This window comes from Leucoraja erinacea, chromosome 10 (assembly GCF_028641065.1).
Source record: "Leucoraja erinacea ecotype New England chromosome 10, Leri_hhj_1, whole genome shotgun sequence".
Lineage (NCBI taxonomy): Eukaryota > Metazoa > Chordata > Chondrichthyes > Rajiformes > Rajidae > Leucoraja > Leucoraja erinaceus.
Window position 1 is genome coordinate 33,778,970 of NC_073386.1, and position 26,367 is coordinate 33,805,336.

The 26,367-nt window shown below is 41.3% G+C and overlaps 1 protein-coding gene across 4 annotated transcripts in view; it reads right to left on the bottom strand.

Moving 5' to 3' along the window:
* The window catches only part of lrrc7 (leucine rich repeat containing 7), a 368,217-nt gene that overhangs the window by 125,834 nt on the left and 216,016 nt on the right, over positions 1–26,367 (bottom strand). For 3 of the 4 annotated variants that reach the window (XM_055641900.1, XM_055641899.1, XM_055641901.1), the window contains 3 exons: positions 24,379–24,581; positions 18,177–18,294; positions 3,808–3,886 (listed from right to left, as the gene is read on the bottom strand). In XM_055641900.1, the coding sequence (XP_055497875.1) occupies positions 3,808–3,886; positions 18,177–18,294; positions 24,379–24,567 (386 nt within the window). In that variant the 5' untranslated portion in view covers positions 24,568–24,581. Of the gene's footprint in view, positions 1–3,807; positions 3,887–18,176; positions 18,295–24,378; positions 24,582–26,367 lie in introns of those variants that run through there. The other variant, XM_055641902.1, reaches the window with a different exon arrangement.

Consider the following 26,367-nt stretch of genomic DNA (forward strand, 5'->3'; position numbering starts at 1 on the left):
TTCACACAGAGAGTGGTGAATCTCTGGAATTCTCTGCCGCAGAAGGTAGTTGAGGCCAGTTCATTGGCTATATTTAAGAGGGAGTTAGATGTGGCCCTTGTGGCTAAAGGGATCAGGGGGTATGGCGAGGAGGCAGGAACAGGATACTGAGTTGGATGATCAGCCATGATCATATTGAAAGGCGGTGCAGGCTCGAAGGGACGAATGGCCTACTCCTGCACCTATTTTCTATGTTTCTATGTTTGGACATCACAGGACAGCATTTCCTCCACTGTTGTTTGCTAACTGGTTGCAAGGACTGAGCCCTGATGTTTAGAAAGTTGTTTTGCAAACTTTTGACCACCTGAATCTTATCTTGAGATTTTCACCATTCTGGCTTGGAAATACATCCTTGCTCCTTCACTGTTTCTGGGTATAAACCCTAGAACTTACTTCCCAATAGAGGGAGTACTTTCAACAGAAGAACTGCAGTAGTTCAAGAACTCAATCCACGATGACTTCCCTGCGTGTAGTTAGGGAGGGGAAATGTTGGTCTTTCCAGAACCTGATCTTGAAAATTAATTAAAACATATATCTCCTGGCCCATCAAACTGGGTAGGAAACGGTTAGAAAATTAATAATTCTGCCTGTGGAAGTCTCCATGTTTTGTAACCTATTTCTACTCAAACATGTACCTTAGGTTTTGATCAGCCTTTCTGTGATACTGACCTAACATCCTTTGCCAACTTTGTTTTCCTTCATAATATGCACCATGCCAATACCTTGCTGAAAGATATGACAATGAAACCCATATAAGTGCAAAGAGTTGTGAACTGTATTACTTAGCCATTTATTAAGCGTATACTCTCATCAATCTTTCATTATTACAAGACCGCCAAAAAGAGGCCGAATCCTGATATTCAGAGACTGAATATTGTTGACTGTGTGTGAGCATGGTGGAGCAATGAACATTAGGTATGAGTTCAATTAGGTAGGAGAGGGTAGTAATGTGATTTATTGAGTAATTTGTGAAGCTGTTCGCAGTACCTCGGTACACGTGACAATAAACTAAACAAAAGTAAAATAAAGCTGGTTGTAAATGATGTTTGAAGTTGGAGAACTGACGTTAATCATCTGCACTCACCATGATTAGACATGTGAAATCTTGAATCTCTGTTCTGCACAAAGTTTCTGCCTTTTGTTTCCCTGAAGATCCACAACATCTCCACGGTGACTTAACCAAGGCATCCATTAGATATGTTAATCATGGAGCATGTTTTATCTCCCATTACTTGTCTATAATTGTAGTTTTAGTATGCTTTGTCCTTCTCCCTCTACTACTTGATACATTATCCAAAATGATATCCATATTTTCTACTTGTGCATGTGTTGCTCAAGAGTCCACTTTTATTTATTTAGCAGAGTACACATGTAGCCCAGTAGCCACCCTTTTGTATGACGACTCAAACACAAATGTGGCATGGATCCTAATGGCGAGTGAGCCATTATTAATTATTTAACTACATAACAAATGATGTAACGTCACACTGTCATGAACAATAATACACCTTTCAAATCATACATGGCACGCATAATGTAACATACTAGTGGTCAATGACACTTGTCTATGGAACTTGTCTATATTCACAGTGTCTTTAGAACTGTGTCCATGGAACTGATTCATTACAATGGTGAGAACTATATTCTGCACTTTATCTTCCCCTTTGCTCTACCTATTGTACTGGAATTTGGTTTAATTTTATGTATAGTATCTAATCTGATTGGATAGCATGCAAAACAAAGCTTTTCACTGTATCTCGGTACAAATGAAGATAATAAACCTAAATTTGTATCATCCTTCATTATAGAATACCAAGTCCTAATGTAAAATCAGTGCTACATGCACATTGATGTCACAGTCTGCCTTTTATATGCTTCCACAAGGCATTAGAATCTTTTATGTTTAAGAAGGAACTGCAGATGCTGGAAAATCGAAGGTAGACAAAAATGCTGGAGAAACTCAGAGGGTGAGGCAGCATCTATGGAGCGATAGAAATAGGCAACGTTTCGGGTCAAAACCCTTGTTCAGACTGATGTGAGGGTGGGGGGGGAGCGGGAAGAGGTGGAGCCAGTGGGCTGAGGGAGAGCTGAGAAGGGGAGGAGAAAGTAGGGACTACCTGAAATTAGAGAAGTCAATGTTCATACCACTGGGGTGCAAACTGCCCAAACGAAATATGTGGAAATGGTGAGACCAAGCGTAGGCTTGGCAATCGCTTCGCCGAACACCTCCGCTTGGTTCGCAATAATCAACCTGATCTCCCGGTGGCTCAGCGAACTCCCCCTCCCATTCCGAATCCGACCTTTCTGTCCTGGGCCTCCTCCATGGCCAGAGTGAGGACCACCGTAAATTGGAGGAGCAGCACCTCATATTTCGCTTGGGTAGTTTGCACCCCAGCCGTATGAACATTGACTTCTCCAATTTCAGGTAGTCCCTACTTTCTTCTCCCCTTCTCAGCTCTCCCTCAGCCCCCAGGCTCCGCCTCTTCCTTTCTTCTTCCCCGCCCTGCCCCCCCCCCCCCCCCCCCCCCCCCTCACATCAGTCTGAAGAAGGGTTTCGACCTGAAACGTTGCCTATTTCCTTTGCTCTATAGATGCTGCCTCACCTGCTGAGTTTCTCTATTAGGATCTTTTACTTTCGCTCAATATTCCTGTCCAAACCCTAATCCCTTGATTAGCTTAATATCCAAAACATTGTTTGAATACACTCAGTGACTGACCCTGACAAAGAAGAATTTAGTAATATGGCCTTAAAACCAACAAGAGGTTTGCAGAATGTGAGATGATCTTAACAAATCATAAAAGATCCCGAGTTATATCGGCAAGATACTGTAGATCCGTTAGGCAATTTTGTTTGGCTGGAGAACTTAGAACTAGAGGATATTATTTCATGCTAGGCTAGATGAGAAAATATTTCTTTACCCCAAGTTATGATTTTTAGGGGAATTCTCTGCCTCAGATGCAAATGGATGCTTAGCCATGGACTATATTTAAGGCTGAGGAAGATAGATTGTTTCGAAAGTATGGGAAACGAGGGATTCCTTAATTAGCAATAAGGTGGGAAAGTGGACAAGCTAAAGAATCTGCCAAGATGTTAATAAATTAGGAAAAGTTTGAGGGGGGAGGGTCATACAGAACTTTCCCGCACAGTTTTTTATATTTTTAGCCAATATCGCTAACTTGGCAACATAAGCCAAATTGGAGAAGTGTCTCTCAACTACACCAGCAGAGTCATTAATAATTAAACAGATCCCTAGGAGAAAGCTGGAAAAGAGGTGCGGGCAGCACAGAGAGCGCCAGATCATCACAACTCTATACATTTTAAGATATCTTGGAATAATGAGAAGGCTAAACATTTCTGAAAGGTACTAAATAGGAGAAAGACAAATTACAATGTTATTAGGCAGTATCTCAGAAAGGTACACTGGGAGCAGTTGTTATTGGGCAAGTGCACATCCAACATTTGGGACTTGCTGAAGGGCCAGTTGATCAAAGTTCAGGACTGGCATGTTCCAGTTACAAGCAGGGATAAGGATGTCAAATTAAGTGAAACTTGGATCATCACAAATTTTTCATATTCTTGCATTCAGTCAGTTCCCTAATCAGGTCAATATTTTGCTGTCAACTTTGCCCTGTATTTCCGCTTATATCCAGCACCAGTGAACATTTGATTGTGCGATAATATGAAAAGATATTTTGCCACATTTTGATTTTTATGAAAAAGTTGCACATCTTTTTGCTTCAATCCAAGAAGGGGAGCTATTAACTCACTTGGAAATGGGATTAACACTGGCTTCAATGACCGCTAAGTATTTACAGCATTTAATGGTTTCTGGAAAATCTTGGACACCTGCAGGAAAAAAAAAAATTATTATTCTCTTAATGGGAAAACATTGTTTATAAAGGATGTACAATATCCGCAAGATTGGAATATGTTCCAATATTAATAACTTTGCATGTTCCAAAATATTTCATGCTGTTAGTCCTAATATCAAAAAGATAATTCAAAAGCATAGAGTAATTTTTTAGGCTTTTTTACAATTTACCATTCTATGTTCCTCCTCTTCCTCTGATATTATCAACAAATGGAGGCCTAGACTGTTCATTTGTGGGCCAATGCATTTACCCCATATATCATCACAGCCAATATTGAAACCGCTGATTTTTCTGATTGAATGAGTGTACCACTGGCAGCCAACATTTATTTCCCATTCTTAATTAACATTGGGAAGATGCAGGCTGCCTAATCAAGCTTCCATATTCCCTTTTTGTGAATGTGTTACCACAGTGCCTTTGGATGGGGGAGTTCTAGGATGTAGATTAATCTTCTAAATGGGTAAATTCCGAAGAGTGGAGTCAGTTGCTATAGGATACTCTTTACCGTTTCTAGTTTCCAAGGTATTTATTAAATTCAAGTGGTATGGGTTTTACAGACTGAGTCAGCATTTGATTGCTTCATCTAGCCCAAAACATCACCTATCCATTTTCTCCACAGATGCTGCTTGACCCGCTGAGTTACTTCAGGATATTGTGTCTATCTTTGGAATAAACTAACATCTGCAGTTCCTTTTTACGAGGAGGCGAGTGACTTGCTGCAGGCTTCCTAGCCTCTGACCTGTTCTTGTTACCAATTGTGTTTATGGTTACTCCAGTTCAATTGCTGGTCTACAGTAGCCCCAGATTTGTTGATGGGGGGGGATTAAATTATGGGAATGCCATTGGTCCTGTTAAGTTTCTGGACACCCACACACATGCAGATACTGATATTTGAAGACTTCATCATGGAAATATTGTTGAAGGTCAAGAGAAAGTTGCAAGATTCTTTCTTTCTTCACATGGTTAATGCTCAGCTCTTGTGTGGTATCAATGTTGCATGACAATTATCAGCCCATTACTGAAGGCGGTGCATGAACAATCATTCTATAATATGAGAAGTTGCGAATGGAATGGAACAACAGCAGTCATCCTCTTGTTTGCCCCAATAATAGAGCAAATTTATTCATCAATTCATGGCATTTGGGCTTACTTATCTGTCTTTAGGGACATGCAACAAATCAGCTTTGAATGCTTGGCTTTAAAGGGTCCTGTCCTCTTTTTAATTTTTAACTTTTTAATGGGACTGGATGTGGCAGAACACAGATTTGTTCCTTTGATTATGGAATACTGAATAAAATACAATGTGCTGGAGTAACTCAATGAGTCAGGCAGCATTTCTGGAGGACATGGATAGGTGATGTTTCAGGTCAGGACTGATCCTCATACTGGTTGGAGAAAGCTGGAAAAGAGGTGCGGGCAGGACAGGGAGCGCCAGATCATCACAACTCTATACACTTTAAGTCAAACAGGAAATTAGAAATGCGTGCGACAAAGGCAAAACAGTTATAATGGGTGACTTCAATCTACATATAGATTGGGTGAATCAAATTGGCAGGGGTGCTGAGGAAGAGGATTTCTTGGAATGTATGCGGGATAGTTATCTAAATCAACATGTAGAGGAACCAACGAGAGAGCAGGCTATTTTAGACTGGGTATTGAGTAATGAGGAAGGGTTAGTTAGCAGTCTTGTTGTACGTGCCCCCTTGGGTACGAATGACCATAATATGGTTGAGTTCTTCATTAGGATGGAGAGTGACATTGTTAATTCAGAAACAATGGTTCTGAACTTAAAGAAAGGTAACTTTGATGGTATGAGATGTGAATTGGCCAAGATTGACTGGCAATTAATTCTAAAAGGGTTGACAGTGGATATGCAATGGAAGACATTTAAAGACTGCATGGATGAACTACAAAAATTGTTCATCCCAGTTTGGCAAAAGAATAAATCAGGGAAGGTAGTGCATCCGTGGATAACAAGGGAAATCAGGGATAGTATCAAAGCGAAGGATGATGCGTACAAATTAGCCAGAAAAAGCAGCATACCAGAGGACTGGGAGAAATTCAGAGACCAGCAGAGGAGGACAAAGGGCTTAATTAGGAAAGGAAAAATAGATTATGAAAGAAAACTGGCAGGGAACATAAAAACTGACTGCAAAAGTTTTTATAGATATGTGAAAAGAAAGAGATTAGTTAAAACAAATGTAGGTCCCTTGCAGTCAGAAACAGGTGAGTTGATCATGGGGACAAGGATATGGCGGACCAATTGAATAACTACTTTGGTTCCGTCTTCACTAAGGAAGACATAAATAATTTGCCGGAAATAGCAGGGGACCGCTGGTCAAAGGAGTTGGAGGAATTGAGTGAAATCCGGGTTAGTCGGGAAGTGGTGTTGGGTAAATTGAATTGATTAAAGGCCGATAAATCCCCAGGGTCAGATAGGCTGCATCCCAGAGTACTTAAGGAAGTAGCTCCAGAAATAGTGGATGCATTAGTAATAATCTTTCAAAACTCTTTAGATTCTGGAGTAGTTCCTGAGGATTGGCGGGTAGCAAACGTAACCCCACTTTTTAAGAAGGGAGGGAGAGAGAAAACAGGGAATTACAGACCAGTTAGTCTAAAATTGGTAGTGGGGAAACTGCTAGAGTCAGTTATTAAAGATGGGATAGCAGCACATTTGGAAAGTGGTGAAATCATTGGACAAAGTCAGCATGGATTTACGAAAGGTAAATCATGTCTGACGAATCTTATAGAATTTTTCGAGGATGTAACTAGTAGCGTGGATAGGGGAGAACCAGTGGATGTGGTGTATCTAGACTTCCAGAAGGCTTTCGACAAGGTCCCACATAAGAGATTAGTATACAAACTTAAATCAATATGCAAGATTAGTATACAAACTATTGGGGGTTCAGTATCAATGTGGATAGAGAACTGGCTGGCAAACAGGAAGCAAAGAGTAGGAGTAAACGGGTCCTTTTCACAATGGCGGGCAGTGACTAGTGGGGTACCGCAAGGCTCAGTGCTGGGACCCCAGCTATTTACAATATATATTAATGATCTGGATGAGGGAATTGAAGGCAATATCTCCAAGTTTGCGGATGACACTAAGCTGGGGGGGCAGTGTTAGCTGTGAGGAGGATGCTAGGAGACTGCAAGGTGACTTGGATAGGCTGGGTGAGTGGGCAAATGTTTGGCAGATGCAGTATAATGTGGATAAATGTGAGGTTATCCATTTTGGTGGCAAAAAAAACAGGAAAGCAGACTATTATCTAAATGGTGGCCGATTAGGAAAAGGGGAGATGCAGCGAGACCTGGGTGTCATGGTACACCAGTCATTGAAAGTAGGCATGCAGGTGCAGAAGACAGTGAAGAAAGCGAATGGTATGTTAGCTTTCATAGCAAAAGGATTTGAGTATAGGAGCAGGGAGGTTTTACTGCAGTTGTACAGGGTCTTGGTGAGACCACACCTGGAGTATTGCGTACAGTTTTGGTCTCCAAATCTGAGGAAGGACATTATTGCCATAGAGGGAGTGCAGAGAATGTTCACCAGACTGATTCCTGGGATGTCAGGACTGTCTTATGAAAAAAGACTGGATAGACTTGGTTTATACTCTCTAGAATTTAGGAGATTGAGAGGGGATCTTATAGAAACTTACAAAATTCTTAAGGGGTTGGACAGGCTAGATGCAGGAGGATTGTTCCCAATGTTGGGGAAGTCCAGGACAAGGGGTCACAGCTTAGGGATAAGGGGGAAATCCTTTAAAACCGAGATGAGAAAAACTTTTTTCACACAGAGAGTGGTGAATCTCTGGAACTCTCTGCCACAGAGAGTAGTTGAGGCCAGATCATTGGCTATATTTAAGAGGGAGTTAGATGTGGCCCTTGTGGCTAAGGGAACGGGATACTGAGTTGGATGATCAGCCATGATTATATTGAATGGCGGTGCAGGCTCAAAGGGCCGAATGGCATACTCCTGCACCTAATTTCAGTATCTCGAAGGGAACACTGGGAGCAATTGTTATTGAGCAAGTGCACATCCGACATTTGAGACTGGATGAAGGGCCAGTTGATCAAAGTTCAGGAGTGGCATGTTACAGTTACAAGGAGGGATATGGATGTCAAAGTAAGGGAAACTCATCAAAAAATGTGGACAAAAATAAATAAGGGTAAGCCATTTAGAATGGTGACGAGGAAACACTTTTTCACACAGAGAGTTGTGAGTGTGGAATCCTCTACCTCAGAGGGTAGTGGAGGCCGGATCTCTGGATACTTTCAAGAGAGAGCTGGTAGGGCTCTTAAAGATAGCGGAGTCAGGGGATATGGGGAGAAGACAGGAACGGGATACTGATTGGGGATGATCAGCCATCATCACATTGAATGGCGGTGTTGGCTCGAAGGGCCAAATGGCCTACTCCTGAACCTATTGTACAAAAACACAATAAATAAATAAATAAATAAATAAACAAATAGAAAGAAAAAAAAGAAAAAGGAAGTATATGCAAGGTTTAAGAGGATGGAATCAAACAGAGCATGTGGGGAATATTAAAGGAGCAAGGAAAGAGCTCAAGCGGGTAATTAGAACGGCCAAAAGGGGCCACAAAATTGCTTTGGCGAGTCAGATTAAAGAAAATCCCACGGATTTTTATACCTACATTAATAACAGAGGGTAACCAGGTGGATGGTAGGCCTGCTCAAGGAATTAGTGCTTCAAGTTAAGGAATGTAAATGAGGTACTGAACAAATACTTTGCACCTGTTTTCACCAAGGAGAAGGGCATGGAGGAGCGTAAGATCAGTGTAGAGAATATCAATATGCAAGGGCAGTTTAAGAAGGAGGCGGTGTTGGGAATCTTGAAGAGCATTAAACAGATAAATTCCAAGGTTCTGATGGAATTTATCCCAAGTTATTATATTACAAGAGAGGAGAATGCAGAAGCCTTGACAAAGATCTTCTCTTGCACATCCGAGGTCCCAGAGGCACAGAGCAGAGCTAATGCTGTTCCTTTCCTTTAAGGGCCTGTCCTACTTTCACGACTTAATTCACGACCTTTTTTACTCGTGAACATTTTTCATCATGTTGAAAAAACGCCCCGACCTACTTGATGCCACAAGTACCTACGACCTGCTTCGACCTACCTACGACCTCCTACGACCTCGTGACGACCATGCTGTGAGTATGAGTCATGGGGAAACTCTGTAGAGGTCGTGAATTAGGTTGTGAAAGTGGAACAGGCCCTTTAGAAGGGAAGTAGAGAGAATCAGGGAATTATAGCTTGGTCAAATGATAACCTCACATCAGTGATGGGGAAGCTATTGGAGATAATTCTTTGGGACAGGACGTGCTCGTATTTGGAAGATAATTGGTTAATTAGGGACAATCAGCATAGCTTTGTACAAAGCAAGTGCTGCCTTACTAATTTGATCGAGTTTTTTCGAGGCGGTAACGAAGGTGATCGATGAGGAAGGGCAGTGGATGTTATGTACACTGACTTTCCTAAGGCATTTGATGATCAGGTAGGCTGATCCAAAAGATCAAGATGCACAGGATTAACAGTGACTTGGTCATATGGATTCAGAACTGATAAAAGACAGAGGGTTGTGGTGGAAGAACAATATTCAGGCTGGAGGTCTGTGACCAGTGGAGACCTCTGTTGTTTGATGCAGCTTTATAGGATATTGATTAGCCTGCAGTTCTGGTTGCTCCAGGGCGGCACAGTAGTGCAGCAGTAGAAGGGCTGCATCACAGTGCCAGATATCCGGGTTTGATCCTAGCCTTGGGTGCTGTCTGTGCGGAGTTTGCATGTTCTCACTGCGACCGCTTGGGTTTTCTCTGGGTGCTCTGGTTTCCTCTCACATCCCAAAGATATGCTGGTTTGTAGGATAATTGGCTTCTGTAAATTGTCCCTGGTGTGTAGAATACCACTAGTGTATGGGTGATCACTGGTCAGCACGGACTTGGTGGGCTGAAGGACCTCTGTTTCCACGCTCTCTCTCTAAACTAAACTAAATTAAATACATGAAGTGCTGGGAGGCTTCTGATAGGATGCAATGGAAGTTTACCAGTATGATACTTTTATAAGGGGATATATTAGCTACAGGATATTGTTGGACAGACTTTGATTGTTTTCTCTGGATCGCCAGATATTGCGGGGAGACCTGAGAGAAGTATAGAAAATTATGAGGCATAGATAGGGTGTAGACAGTCCGAAACTTTTTCCCAGGATGGAATACAAAATACTAGAGAGTATAGCTTTAAGGTGAGAGGAGTAAAGCTTAAAGGAGATTTGTGAGGCAAATCATTTACAGAGGATGGTGAGTGCCTGGAACCCGTTTCCAGAGATGGCGGTGGAAGCAGACATAATTGTGCCATTTAAGAGATTTTTGGATTGGCGCATGAAAATGCGATGAATAGAGGTATGAGTAATGTACAGGCAGATAAGAGTTGTTCTTGGCATCATGTTCGGCACAGACATTTTGGAGCAAAAGGCCTGTTCCTGTGCTGTGCTGTACTGTTCTATGTTCTATGGGACAAAGCCTGGGAAATGATAAATGTATATAGGTGAGGGTGCTTTTTAATTGACGAATAGGTAGTCAAAGCCCAGAGCCTAGAAAAGGAGACAAGAGGGTGTCAGACAGGAGAGAAGATGAGTGAAATGGAAAACTAGAGGGAGGGATATGTGGAAAGGAACTGGGGAAGTGGAAGATTACAATTCTTCTGCTACTGAATGAATGCCCAGTTTTGAACTGCTATTCATACATGTTCAAACATCAACTGCTAGTGATCAACCGCAGTACTTGCTGCTGATTTTCCCCCACCAAACCCAGAAGAATCTGCTCTTTACTGTTACTGCAGCGATAATTAGTTAATTCAGCATAGTCAAGTATCGAAACCCAAGACCTTCTGGGGTGTGTCATCTAGCCACAGATACGCCAGGGTGAAGTGGGTGAGTTATTGCTGGTTATTGCTCTTCCATTATCATTTAAAATTTTGGTTCCAATAATAAAAACAGAACAAAAAATCTTCAACCTGAAACATTAATTCTATTTTTCTTTCCACAAATGCCACCTGACCTGCTGAGTGCTTCCAGCAATTTCTGTTTCAAATTTTCAGCACCTACATTTTTTGTTCGTATCATTGGGGCATCAATATTTCATTCTGCTAATAAGCAGGTATTATTTCAAAATGGTATTGGGATACATGCCAAAGTCTGATGCAGATCTGGTTGATTTGTAGTGATTAAGGTAACAATATTTTGAGATGGTATGGTGATTAAGAACAAAATATCAGAACAGCATTTATAGACATTCTTAAATCTTAAAATGATTCTATACTTAGCACAAATTATACCTCAATGCTAGTTCTCTTCCAGTGCTAGCTGAACAATAATCCTGGCTGGAAACTCTACAACAGTCCTAAAATATGGATCAACACAATCATTAATGTAATACTTTACACTATACTTCAATCTATTATGGCAGAAAAATCAACTTGTTCACACTTGGTATAAATCACTCTCCTCCTCCTCCCCCCCTCCCCCCACCCCCCCACCTTCCAATATCTTCATGAAATCTTGCAATTCCAAAATGGAATGCATGGCTCAATCTGCCACAGTTTAGTGATTAACAAATGATCTTATTTCCAGGCCAGTGAAGCCACAGACACCTCCCTGGTGGAATAAAACTGGGTGAAAAAAAGGTCTTACCTTCCACTACCTGCAACCTCCGGCAACCACCTTCAACTAGTATCGCAACCGGCATCGACTAAAAAATTACCTATTTTTAAAAAGGCAAGCTATTTTTAGTCGCAGCCGGTTTTGAATTCTCTGAAGTAATCGCCGGAACATAGAAGAAGCGGAAACCACTTTCGATCATTAGGGAGTGACAAAAACCTCCGGGAACCGCACAGAAACCTTGGGTCGGGCGCAAAGTCTCCATAGGTTTCCGTTCAGGTTTCCTAAGTGGGACAGGAGCATTAGTGTATAAAACCACGATGGGGATAGGGTGAATGCAGTCTTTTTACCAGAGTATGGGAAATCAAGAGATTTCAGGTGAGAGGGGAAAGATTTTATTTTTTCACAGAGGGTGGTGTGTATATGGAATTTTATATCGAAGTATCGTGGGAGACTACGTGAAGAACCCGCCAGCCCGCATGCGCGTCAATACGTCGACGCATGGCGTGGGATTCGGAGCAGTTCGAAACTGCTCCGGCAGGTAAGGGTTTTTTTGTTTCAGGAACGGGCTCCGAAAATAGGCACAGCTTGTGCAGCTACCGCCGTGGAGGCTCCGAAAAGGAGCAAGCGGCTGCATTCAATAGGCTGACGGCTCGGCCGGTGTAGCCACCGCCAAGGAGCTCCATAAAGGAGCATGTGGCTGCATTCAATAGGCTGACGATTCGCCCGGTGCAACTACTGCCATTGAGGCTCCGAGAGGGAGCAGGCGGCTGGTGTTGGGGCTCCAAAGTAGCAGGCGACTGGTCGACATCTCCCTTGAGGCTCAAAAAAGGAGCCAGCCAGATGCCTGTAGGAAGCAACACCTGGCTCAGGGTTGCGTTATATTCCTCCCCTCTAGACTCCGTTGAGACTCCAGAAGGGAGCTACGTCGGAATCGGAGTCACTAGCAGGAGCGACCTGTCAAGTGAATATATAATAGAATTGTGCTCCTGGCTCAGGAGACACTTACAGGCTGCTCTAGTCAGTTGCCTGTGGAAGCAACACCTGGCTCAGGGTTGCGTTACATATCTCCCGCTCAGAAGAGGGGAAGCAATACCTGGCTCAGAGTTGCGTTACAATATTCCACGCTCAGAGAGGGGAAGCAATCCTGGCTCAGGTAGCGTGATAATAACTTCCACTCAGAAGAGGGAAAGCAACACCTGGTTCAGGGTTGCATTATTATATCTCCCGCTCAATAGAGGGGAGTGCTGGAGATTATTACTCAGGTAACTACGACTATGGGGATATCGACAAGGAATTTGAATCCCCTGAACTTATGGGGGATATGCTTCAGTTTCATCATGAAGGAGTTCCAGCTCTTGTCACATAAATTGCCATCCCTTTGGGGGTAGGAGATCACTGGAGGAGATCTGGCTAAGAGCATCAGTGATTTCACCTCATCAGCTAAGGAGGGGTAGATGCTGGATATGCCTAGGAAATATACCAGTCCAGATGAACTGCCAGACTTTGGATGTTCCAAAAGTCAATCTCACCATTTGGATATCTCAGTGGTGATACGTGGACAAGAATGAAAATTTCAGCGTATCCAAAGACTATTAACTGATGTAATTTCAGCCTTTGCGAGGGCAGTAGATGGGTTTAGCTCTCGGTAATGCAGAAGATGCTTTAAAACTTCTATGTAATATACAGTTGGAGCTAAATTGCCTTTGCAAAATGCTATAAGGCCTGAGGTAATTACTAAAAATGTGCTCATTTATGCAGAGCCAGTAACATGCAGCCTGCAATGTATCTCTTCAGAGAGGACTTACATTAGCATGTTTAAGACTTGCAGGGAGAATTTGAGGCAGCTGCGGAGGTGGTAGAACCATCCTATGTGGGTAGGGTTCCAGTATTCCCGGCGGGCATATCACCCCTATATATAAACTAATGGCAGGAATCGCTGCTCTGAGGCTGGTTGGAACACCAGGCTTACTCAATTCAGATCTAGCCAGAGGCCTTTGTTGGGCCCAGGGCCATCGCACTCACCTAGATGAAGAGAATGTGTTGCGCTCTCTGGCGACTGAGATAGGTCGTTCCAGGCAGAGGACTGCGGCAGCAATTCCTGGTTCAGGGTTGCATTATGATATTTTTCACTCTGAGGGTGACTTTGATTGTGAGGAGTTGACAGGGAACTCGTATTCCCTCACCAAGCGGATGATACGCTTCAATTCTAGTTGCATAAGGATCTGATGCATGTTCTGATTCGGTCAGACACTGGAGGTTGTAGATTAATGCCATCAGTTGAGGCAAAATTAAAGTCGAAAGGCTTTAACCCCAGAAATTTTTGAGATTTCTCAGGGACAGATTTGCCTTGTGCAAGGTCAGTAGAGGGTTTTCTGTGTTATACGCAGTCTAAACTCAATTTGGTTAGGATGGTATAGGCCTATATGGTGCAACACAACCCTGGAAAGTAATTGTTTTAGAACTGGGTGATGGGTGTGAATTGTTATGATTTAGGCACATTCCCTTTCTTTTTTGTTTGGATTCTCTTCTTTGGATTCTCTACTTATTTATTTTCTTTTCTCAAGTCCCTCTTCTCTTTGGGGCCCTTGTTTTTTTTTGTGTTTTGTTTTTTTGTTTTCTTTTTCTCACTTTCAAGCACGCAAGTTTACTTAACCATCATCATTCATTTAACGCCAACTATTGCGGACTACACTCCACTACTATCCTCATTCTACTCTTCTTTCTCTTTTCTCTTTTTCTAATATTGGTTAAAGTTTTAAAAAAAGAAGTTGTACACGAAATGTATTATGTTGCATATCATGATTGAGATGGATGTACATTGCTTCTAATAAAAAAAAAATAAAAAAAAAATTAAAAAGGATGTATAGGCCTGAGGCCTATCCAATTTATGCTAAAATTTCTCAAGAGAAAGAGGGTGCAGTGGGTGTTTTATACACCTTTTGGGGGTAGACTTCCGTTTACCTGCATACTTTTCTCCTCTATCTAGTAAGTGGCAAATATCGCTCCACGGAGGCTGGTTGGAGCACCAGGCCTACACTTCTATCAAAGCCAGAGGGTTTTCATCCGCAAGTTCAGCGCTCACCATGGTTGCTGTGCTCTCTTCATACTCAGTACTGTCCCCAGCGGGTCATGATGTCTGTGCAAAGGGACAGAGCAAAGTCTAGGATCAGCTGACTGTCAATCTTCTGTCTGAGGCCAAGGATCTTCTTGGTGGATTTTATAGCAAGTGCTTTCTCAGAAACTGCCTTGATCTCATCTTCAGTCATCGTCTGTCTCGTCAGGGACAGCAAAGCAACAATGAGCTGGAGGTGGTTTGAGTATGCAAATGTTATTACATTAGTCACATGAGAGCTGCTGTCGATATTCAAGTCGGGGTTTCCACAAACAGGTGGGGACAGATAACCTCCGGAATTTTTCCAGCTTACAAATCATAACCGATTAAAAGATTCAGTTTCTGGTTGATTATTCCTCCGTGGCAAGGGAAGCCAAAATTTCCTTCCTTATGGTCAATAGAGGAAACTATGGCTATCCAAGTGGAAACAGAGACATCTCACAAAGGATGAGTAGTCTGCCCAAGAACAAGAGGGGTATATTTCTAATATTTTCTCAAGGTTGAAGAAAAGTGGAGCAGGCCAAATCAGGTTAGGATTTGGCTAGTCATGTGTTTGGTTAACCAGGTTAAGATGGATAATTGTCATTCAGCAATTTAGCTGATTCAGAGGATTTAGGGCCTCAATCAATCTTGAAGATACATACTTTTCCATATCTGTACATGAGAGGCACAGATATATCTGGTGTTTTTGATGACAAAGCCAGTGGTGGAAATTCTAGGCTGTACCTAGGGGTTAGAAACATAGAAACATAGAAATTAGGTGCAGGAGTAGGCCATTCGGCCCTTCGAGCCTGCACCGCCATTCAATATGATCATGGCTGATCATCCAACTCAGTATCAGTACCTCCTTCGTACCTGATCCCCTTAGCCACTCCTAACTCCCTCTTAAATACCCCCTGATCCCTTTGGCAGCCACACCAGGGCCAAAAAAGTTCATCTAAAGGATCCCTCTTAATCTTCAGTATAGCCAGCTCTGCAAAGTTAATGCTGCCCTACTGAGATCAAAAGGGCATTGTGTCATGGAGTTTATAGACAACGTGCTTTTGTAGCTGATAACACTCAGGGGTTTTTTTTTATCAGTAGATTCCTCTTACAATATTTAAGATGATTTTAATAGTGCCAATTTGGCCTACTCATTCAGGGCGTCCATTGTAAAAGGCGGCTGAAAGAAGCTCCTACTTACTTGAAGTCAGGAGTGGTGGCTAGTTCAGTCTATTTCTCGTGCAGCTAGCTCTGCACGGTTGTATGGGAAGTTTGGGAAGATACACATGTGAGCTACTTTTAAACAGAAGTAGCAGAGGTTTGTGGTTCTTTCAGTTGGGGCTTACAGAAGCGATTATGTTATAGCACAATTGACACTACTCGTGCTGCTTTGTCATTCTCTCTTGTACTATAAGTGGGACAATAAATGATTGGTTGTTCACCTACTGTTGATTAATGTTATGCAAGGTGTCTTTTATATGAACACTCTAAAGCCTAGACTCATAGTAATGTGGAATGTATATCAGTAAAAATTATTATGCAGATAGTCATCTACTGGATTCCTAATGTTGAAGCAGTATCTTTTAAGTTAATTATGCTTTTAACAGCTGTATTCAGTACAAAGAACACAGTCTTTACTCGATCTCCGGCTGGATCTCTGGGTCATATCTGACATGAGGGTAGCTTGTTATGGGAATTATCCCATAAAGCAAAACTGGCATGGCTGGGTACAATTTGGAGTTGACAGCATACCCACCAGATCGGAGATTGGAGGTGTTTATTATGTATACAGGTACACTGAGCTTACTAGTACCTATGAAATGAAGGATAGTTTCTTCATTGTTATTTAATAGTTTCTCAAGAGTTTGCTGGTGCAGACTATCTCAACATGAATAGAGTGTAAGCAGCTAATAGCGGGTGTGAATTCAAATAATTTCAAGTCTCACTCTTCCAGGGGGGCTGGCTCATTAGCAACCAATAGAATGGAATTTCCTCTTGGATCATCTTCTTGCAACAGCAGGAGGCTCAGATAAGCGCACTTTCAGAAGTTATAACATTTCGTCGAACATGTCTGGATGGTTGTAGATAGAGTTCTGAACAGTGTTGCATGAGCTATTGGCTAACCCAAAGGCATTTGGGACTGTGGTACGATTAAGGGCAATGTACATGTATGTAAGTTAGCATCATGTTGTTAATAGCCCATGTCTTTTCTACCATTTATGGTTTATCTGTTTAAGTGTTTCACACACAGATTGGTTTACTGCATGAAACCACAGAGCTTCGAAGGCTTCACGTAGTCTCTCACGAGACTTTGATATAAAATAGAAAGATTAAACGAGAACTTACCATTTGAAGTTTGATCTTTATTTTATGAGAAGTTGAAGTGAGGGACTACGTGCCCGCCACTCCCAACCCTGAATCTCATAAAGGTCATTCGGTAAGACAAACGTTATTAATCTTTCTATAATTTAAGTTTGTGCAAGTGGTCTGTGGTTTCATACAGTTGCTTTGAAGATTGACGCGCATGCGGGCTGGCGGGTTCTTCACGTAGTCCCTCACTTCAACTTCTCATAAAATAAAGATCAAACTTCAAACGGTAAGTTCTCGTTTAATCTTTCTATTAAATGCCAGATGAAGCATTTGAGGCAGCCACAATAACAACATTTAAAGATATTGGAACAGATACATGAATAGGGAAAGTTTAGAGATTTATGGCAAAATGCTACTAGCTTCGATGGAACATCTTGGTTCACATGGAAAAGTGGAGCAAAAGAGCCAGTGTCCGTGCTGTACGACTCTATCACTCTATATGCTCAAAGATGGGAAATCATTTGAGGGTAAGTGGATAGAGTATTAGGCAGAGGGTTTCAGATAAAAATCATAATAAATGAACAGAGCAATTCTGCATGATAGGAATGAAATATGACACTTCCACTGTATTTGTTGGTTTTCCTTCCAAACTGAGCCTCTAAATATTCATGCATAAAGGAATATATGGAAGCATATGAGATTTCTACATTGTTTTGCAATTTTCTAGGGGTAGCCAAATCATTACTTCATATCAACTCAGAGTATTTAATGGACAGATCTACTCTTCACTCCATAAACAAAGGAATTCCCAGGTTGAATACTCGGGCTGTGTTTGGTTAGTTAAGCTCTACTCAGTGCCATGGTTCTTAAAACACCCATAATAATTTTAATCCCTTACCCGCCATGGTTCTTAAAAAAAACAATAATTTCAATCCCTTACCATTATCAAATGTCAAAACTAAAGCCCCTCAGTTATTAAAGTTCTGTGGTTAATCACTCAGGATAAATTGTTGATACATTGAATTAAAAGGAACACAGTTTACAAAGCTTACATTGAATTAAAAGGAACACAGTACGTGACGTAATGGAATATAACTAGCATTTGGCAGGCAAATTGTCATGAACAGGTGTCCATTACAGATGTGGCATATTAAAAGTAAAACAGTGTGAAAATAAATGTTTTATTCTTACCATTTTTGCTGATGTCTAATTCTCGTAGGTTCACCAAGCTGGCAATGTTGGTGGGCAGATTAGAAAGATCATTGTCTGGAATACTTAGTTTGCGGAGTGCTTGGCAGTTGAACAATTGCTGTAACATTAAGAAACAAATTATACAAAATGTTTCTCATTCTCTACACTTTAAAGTATAATTCCATTATTACTAATCTTCATGGATACTAGTTTAGGTACTATAGCAACTTAAAGAAAGAAATTAAAGCATGCTTCATATCTACAGATTTTTCCCCTATGGATTATATTTGTGATGAAATTTGATCAAAGAATTGGGCTTTCTTTTTCCTTAAAAAGCATTCACATTCACAAACAATATACAATATTTTCAGTACAGAAACGAAGTCTGAAAGCTAGCAGCTTGATGTTCCTTTGCCAGTGATATTATTTATTCTTTTATGTTATTATGTCACTTGTTTAAATTGCAATGAGTACAAAAATAAGGGAATAACAAAGTCAGATTGTATTATTTCATACTTTACCTAAAATGTCACAGTATACAATGTACTTTAGGTATGTCATTTTGAAGTACATTATAAAATAATAAATTTAGATTTGTTAAACGACATAGACATTGCCATATTGCACACCTGTATAATTCAACAAATGGAAACATACAAATTATTAATAGCTAGATGTTAATGATGCTGGCTAAGAGAGAGTAAATGACTTCAAATTCAGGAACATTTCATAAGATAAAAACTTATCTTTGAATGAACAATGCTTTTCAGCTATTTTAATCTTATTCTTCCAAAGCATTAAAACGTCTGGCCAACAAATTAGTCCCCAAAAATTTGTCCTTTTTAATCAAATAGTGTACAAGACCGGATTCATAGAAACATAGAAATTAGGTGCAGGAGTAGGCCATTCGGCCCCTCGAGCCTGCACCGCCATTCAATATGATCAGGGCTGATCATCCAACTCAGTATCCCGTACCTGCCTTCTCTCCATAGCCTCTGATCCCTTTAGCCACAAGGGCCACATCTAACTCCCTCTTAAATATAGCCAACGAACTGGCCTCGACTACCCTCTGTGGCAGAGAGTTCCAGAGATTCATCACTCTCTGTGTGAAAAAGTTCTTCTCATCTCGGTTTTAAAGGATTTCCCCCTTATCCTTAAGCTGTGACCCCTTGTCCTGGACTTCCCCAACATCGGGAGCAATCTTCCTGCATCTAGCCTGTCCAACCCCTTAAGAATTTTGTAAGTTTCTATAAGATCCCCTCTCAATCTCCCAAATTCTAGAGAGTATAAACCAAGTCTATCCAGTCTTTCTTCATAAGACAGTCCTGACATCCCAGGAATCAGTCTGGTGAACCTTCTCTGCACTCCCTCTATGGCAAGAATGTCCTTCCTCAGATTTGGGGACCAAAACTGTACGCAATACTCCAGGTGCGGTCTCACCAAGACCCTGTACAACTGCAGTAGAACCTCCCTGCTCCTATACTCAAATCCTTTTGCTATGAAAGCTAACATACCATTCGCTTTCTTCACTGCCTGCTGCACCTGCATGCCTACTTTCAATGACTAGTGTACCATGACACCCAGGTCTCGCTGCATCTCCCCTTTTCCTAGTCGGCCACCATTTAGATAATAGTCTGCTTTCCTGTTTTTGCCACCAAAATGGATAACCTCACATTTATCCACATTATACTGCATCTGCCAAACATTTGCCCACTCACCCAGTCTATCCAAGTCACCTTGCAGTCTCCTAGCATCCTCCTCACAGCTAACACTGCCCCCCAGCTTTAGTGTCATCCGCAAATTTGGAGATATTGCCTTCAATTCCCTCATCCAGATCAGTAATATATATTGTAAATAGCTGGGGTCCCAGCACTGAGCCTTGTGGTACCCCACTAGTCACTGCCCCGCACCCGGCCTTGCGGTACCCCACTGCCTGCCTGCCATTGTGAAAAGGACCCGTTTACTCCTACTCTTTGCTTCCTGTTTGCCAGCCAGTTCTCTATCCACATCAATACTGAACCCCCAATGCCGTGTGCTTTAAGTTTGTATACTAATCTCTTATGTGGGACCTTGTCGAAAGCCTTCTGGAAGTCCAGATACACCACATCCACTGGTTCTCCCCTATCCACGCTACTAGTTACATCCTCGAAAAATTCTATAAGATTCGTCAGACATGATTTACCTTTCGTAAATCCATGCTGACTTTGTCCAATGATTTCACCACTTTCCAAATGTGCTGCTATCCCATCTTTAATAACTGACGCTAGCAGTTTCCCCACTACCAATGTTAGACTAACTGGTCTGTAATTCCCCGTTTTCTCTCTCCCTCCCTTCTTAAAAAGTGGGGTTACGTTTGCTACCCGCCAATCCTCAGGAACTACTCCAGAATCTAAAGAGTTTTGAAAGATTATTACTAATGCATCCACTATTTCTGGAGCTACTTCCTTAAGTACTCTGGGATGCCGCCTATCTGGCCCTGGGGATTTATCGGCCTTTAATCAATTCAATTTACCCAACCACTTCCCGGCTAACCTGGATTTCACTCAATTCCTCCAACTCCTTTGACCCGCGTTCCCCTGCTATTTTCGGCAAATTATTTATGTCTTCCTTAGTGAAGACGGAACCAAAGTAGTTATTCAATTGGTCCGCCATATTCTTGTTCCCCATGATCAACTCACCTGTTTCTGACTGCAAGGGACCTACATTTGTTTTAACTAATCTCTTTCTTTTCACATATCTATAAAAACTTTTGCAGTCAGTTTTTATGTTCCCTGCCAGTTTTCTTTCATAATCTATTTTTCCTTTCCTAATTAAGCCCTTTGTCCTCCTCTGCTGGTCTCTGAATTTCTCCCAGTCCTCCGGTATGCTGCTTTTTCTGGCTAATTTGTACGCATCATCCTTCGCTTTGATACTATCCCTGATTTCCCTTGTTATCCATGGATGTACTACCTTCCCTGATTTATTCTTTTGCCAAACTGGAATGAACAATTTTTGTAGTTCATCCATGCAGTCTTTAAATGTCTTCCATTGCATATCCACCGTCAACCCTTTTAGAATTAATTGCCAGTCAATCTTGGCCAATTCACATCTCATACCCTCAAAGTTACCTTTCTTTAAGTTCAGGACCATTGTTTCTGAATTAACAATATCACTCTCCATCCTAATGAAGAACTCAACCATATTATGGTCACTCTTGCCCAAGGGGGCACGTACAACAAAATTGCTAACTAACCCTTCCTCATTACTCAATACCCAGTCTAAAATAGCCTGCTCTCTCGTTGGTTCCTCTACATGTTGATTTAGATAATTATCCCGCATACATTCCAAGAAATCCTCTTCCTCAGCACCCCTGCCAATTTGATTCACCCAATCTATATGTAGATTGAAGTCACCCATTATAACTGTTTTGCCTTTGTCGCACGCATTTCTGATTTCCTGTTTGATACCATCTCCAACTTCACTACTACTGTTAGGTGGCCTGTACACAACACCCACCAGCGTTTTCTGCCTCTTAGTGTTTCGCAGCTCTACCCATACCGATTCCACATCCTCCAAACTAATGTCCTTCCTTTCCATTGCATTAATCTCCTCTCTAATCAGCAACGCTACTCCACCTCCTTTTCCTTTCTCTCTATCCCTCTTGAATATTGAATATCCCTGGATGTTCAGCTCCCTTGCTCATCCTGGAGCCATGTCTCCGTGATCCCAACTATATCATTAATAGCTATCTGCACATTCAACTCATCCACCTTATTACGAATGCTCCTTGCATTTAGACACAAAGCCTTCAGGCTTGTTTTTACAACACTCTTAACCCTTATACAATTATGTTGAAAAGTGGCCCTTTTTGATTTTTGCCCTGGTTTTGTCTGCCTGCCACTTTTACTTTTCACCTTGCTACCTTTTGCTTCTACCCTCATTTTACAACCCTCTGTCTCTACGCTCACACATTTGAGAAACCCTTTCCCTTTAACTCCATCCTCTACTATCCCATTCGACACCCCACCCCCCTTATTCAGTTTAAAACCACCCGTGTAGCAGTGGCAAACATGCCTGCCAGAATTCCCTCTGGAAGTCTTATTCTTTGGAAATTGGAGCGGATAATTCATCCGAATGCTGAGAAAATTTCACATAATATTTTGTACAGTTGATGATATTCCTGGTGTCCTGTGCCTATGAATTGACAAAAAATGTGTCGAATGCTAGTGACTTACTACTTGCCACATTAATTCACATTAATTTACATAATGCTGCAAGTAGTGAGCAATGTGAAATTCGAAGTACACCCCAGAAAATTATTCTTCTGTGTTAATTTCTATCTATCTACCTATCTACATTTGGAACAGATTAAAGCTTCTGTGAACTGGTAAGTGCAGTTTTGAGATTTCTCCCTGCCTGTGGGGCAAACAATGAATCATGGGCAGAAGGTGTGATCATCCTATCCAGATTTATGGCAAGTCACCCTTGGGAATGTTGCTGTATTGTTGCTGCCCTTCCCCCCAATTCTCCTTTCTGAGCCACACTTTTGAGCAATAGCACCCCATTGTTCAACTCATCTCTCTGGTAAATGACTGCTAGTATTTGCTGAGCAAGCATCAATGTCCAGGTGGGTTTTAACATTTCTGAAAATAAGTCAACTACAATAAAAAATGCTTAAAACAAACATATTCCTCGTAGCAACCGGCCGTGGTTTGGTATTGTACTAGTCAAGTGTTACAGCTAAAGCTGACAGATGGGAGAGATGTTGATTTGGACCACGTATGCCGTCGAACCAAGAAAATACTTGAAGAAGCTAATGAATTGGCTCCTGTTGTCGAGCCAGCTACTTCAGTAAATGAGCCAACTGATGCCGCATCGGATAACAGCAGCAACTGTCCCCTACACCAGCTGAGCACGAGGATACCCATATAGAAACGGCTCCCCTGCGGGGTCAACCGGTACCAGGCTCGATATCATCATGGAGATCCATCCATCGTTCTATGAACATCTAACATTTGTTTATTCTCTTTTACATCTGCTGTCATAGATTTCTATAATCCCTTCTGCCTTGTACTGTTTAGGGTATCGTACTGTTTAGGGCATTTATTTTAGAATTCACTCCTGAAACTCCTTTATCTCTCCATCTCACTTTCCTTTATGACACTGCTCTAAAATCGTTTTATCGGTCACAATAGAGCAGAATACGGAATCATCAGCAAACCATTTGCTGACCTTTGGAAACTATTTCAATTTGCCATTGAGTGATGCTCCTGGCATTTAATGAAGTAAATCCCTGGGAGCAAGAATGTACATCAAAAGAAACTACCAAGTTCTAATGAGATCATGCCAATGGCCAAAACAAGACATTGCAACATTAAAGTTGAAAGAACTTTAACAGTTAGGTAAACTGAACCGTACTTTACCCAGAAATGTCAAAGTTGCCAAATGATTTAATATCTTTAATCTCAAACTCCTTTCATGTAATGCAAAATTTTTGGCACAACACCATAAACATTATCTAAATAATATTACATCTAATTAAAATTAAATTATTATCTAATGGCAATGCAGATGGATAAAGAAGGCTTTTGGCACATTGGCCATTAGTCAGGCAATTAAGTATAGACGTTGAGAGGTTGGGAATCAGGAACTAGAGGGCATAGGTTTAAGGTAACAGGGGAAAGATTTAATAGAAACCTGAGAGGCAACTTTTTACCAGGGCTACGGGGCACAGGCTGTAGTGGAATTGTGATTTAGAGGGCATAGGCTTATGGTTAGAGGTGAAAGGAACCTAAGAGGCAACATTTTTACACAGAGGGTCATGGGTCCACAGAGGAAGTAATTGAGGACAGTACAATAATAACATTCAAAAGACCTCTCAGTGCAAAGGATCCCTCAGTACAAGAGGGATGTATGCAAATGAAACTCGCTCAGTATGTGCGAATTAGGCCGAAGGGCCAGTTTCTGTGCTGTTTAAATACAATCAGGTCCTTTCTGCCTGTGTAATGTACTTCTGAAATTCAATCTGAATTCTCCATATGACTTGCATTAAAACAGAGGCAGGTATACATAGAAGTTGGCTTATACGAACAATAACTAGCAGCCCTGTTAATTTTCTTTTTGAAAATAAGCTTTAAATTGTCGACATTTATAGAACACCATATGCTTTAAATTGCTTTAAATTGTTAACATTATAGAACACCATATGTTTTTTTCCCCATACTTTTGGGAGCTCTTCTATCTGATTTGCATCCAAGTAAAGTTCCTCCAAAGATCGTTCAAAATTGAATATCTCCTTTGGTACATGTTGAAGGCTGCAATGGGAATAATCCAGTACTGAGATGACTTCTTCTTCACCCCGAAAACATCGGCAGGGCACCAGGCGGCCAATAAGTTTTCTCTTCGTTGTCATCTCCAGATGCTGCACTGCAATGAGAGAAGCACATTTTCAGTCAGTGAAAAAGAAACGATGGCTAGCAAACTAAAAGAAAGATACATAAAATCCAAACAGGATTTTTCCAGCAACATTTCTTCATTTCTTGTAAGTAGAAGAGTCATAGAGCAGTGCAGAACGGAAGCATGCCCTTTGAACAACCTTGTCGATGCCGACCAAGTTGCATATTGGGCTGCGTTTGTCTGCACTTGTCCTTTTTAAATTGTTACTATCCATACAGCTGTCCAAAGGTCTTCTAAAAGTCCATATGGTATCCACTGCTATAGCTTCCTCTGTCAGTTCATTCCTTATATGAACTACTCTCTTACTGAAAAAGTTGTCCCTGAGGTCCAACTTGCATCTCTTCCCACTCTCTTAAATCACTCCCTTCTTAACTTAATCCTATGGCCTCCAATTTTTGAATCCTCAACTCTCATAATTTTGTACACCTCAATAATGTTACAACCTCCTACGTTCCCAAGAAAAAAGTCCCAGTCTATCCAACCTCTCCATATAGCTCAAGCGCACAAGCCAAAAAACATCCTGGTGAATCTGTTTTGCACCCATCCGCTCTTGTGCCGTAGCCCACTTTTAATATCTCTCCTATTTATATATTCTGGCAATCATAAAAAGTGATTGTTATCACACTATTCAGTCCAATCACATTAGCAGAGCGTATATCAATCAAAGATTGCACTTGAGGGAAATATCAATTGATAACAAATGTAAAAGTTTAAAGTAAAGCATTCTCAATTATAGTTTTAAATCATTTTCACTAAAAGCACCACTACCCTTTTTAGCACATAAATGTAATGCAATTCCAAAGACCAGCTTCAAATTCCTGAACATTAACATCTCAGATGATCTGTTCTGAGCCCAACCCATATTTGTGATCTTGAAGAAAGTGTGCCAGTGGCTCTGCTTTCTTAGCAGTTTAAAAAAATTTGGCATGTCACCAAGTACTCTAACAAACTTCGATAGATGCAATTCCAACATACAGCAATGCAAGATGGTGCAGAGAGTGGTGAACTCAGTCCAGGCCATCAGGGGCACAGCCCTCCCCACCATCAAAGCTATCCCCTCAAGAAGATGCCATCTATTATCTATCATTTTCTTGACGCAAAGGAATAATCTTCCTGGCCTCTATCCCCCTGTTGATTACCAAGGTATAGACGACAATTGAATTTTGGCATTTAAAGAATCAAACAATGAAATAAAAATGTGATTTCCAACATCTGCAGTTTAAAAAAAAAATTTACTACTGAATATGTAGATTTTTTGTACTGTTAATTTCGGTAATACTTTCTCTTCATCATTTCAATTACATTCCTGAATAATGATCTGCATTTTAGGGTTCTGAAGGAATTAACAGCATGTTTCCGTTATGTACCCTGCAAAGGTAGATAACGATTACATGGAGCTTTGGTGAGACCACACATTTTATGCTCTCCTTGTTTCAAAAAGGATAACAATGCCTTAGAAGTGTAGCAAATGATTATTTAGAAGGTTGGGTCGAACGACCCTCTTTTATCCAAAGCTTCGAAGATTAACAAACTCCCCACCATCGAAAATATCTACAAGTGGCGATGCATCAAGAAGGTGGCATCTATCATCAAGGCCATCTGGGTTGTGTCCTCTTTACATTGCTACTGTTGCAGAAGCCTGAAGTCCCACACCACCAGGTTTAGGAATAGGCATATATGCACAGAGGTCGAGCTCCTGCCTTACAGCCAGAGACCCAGGTTCAAACTTAAACTCGGGTGCTGTCTGAGTGGAGTT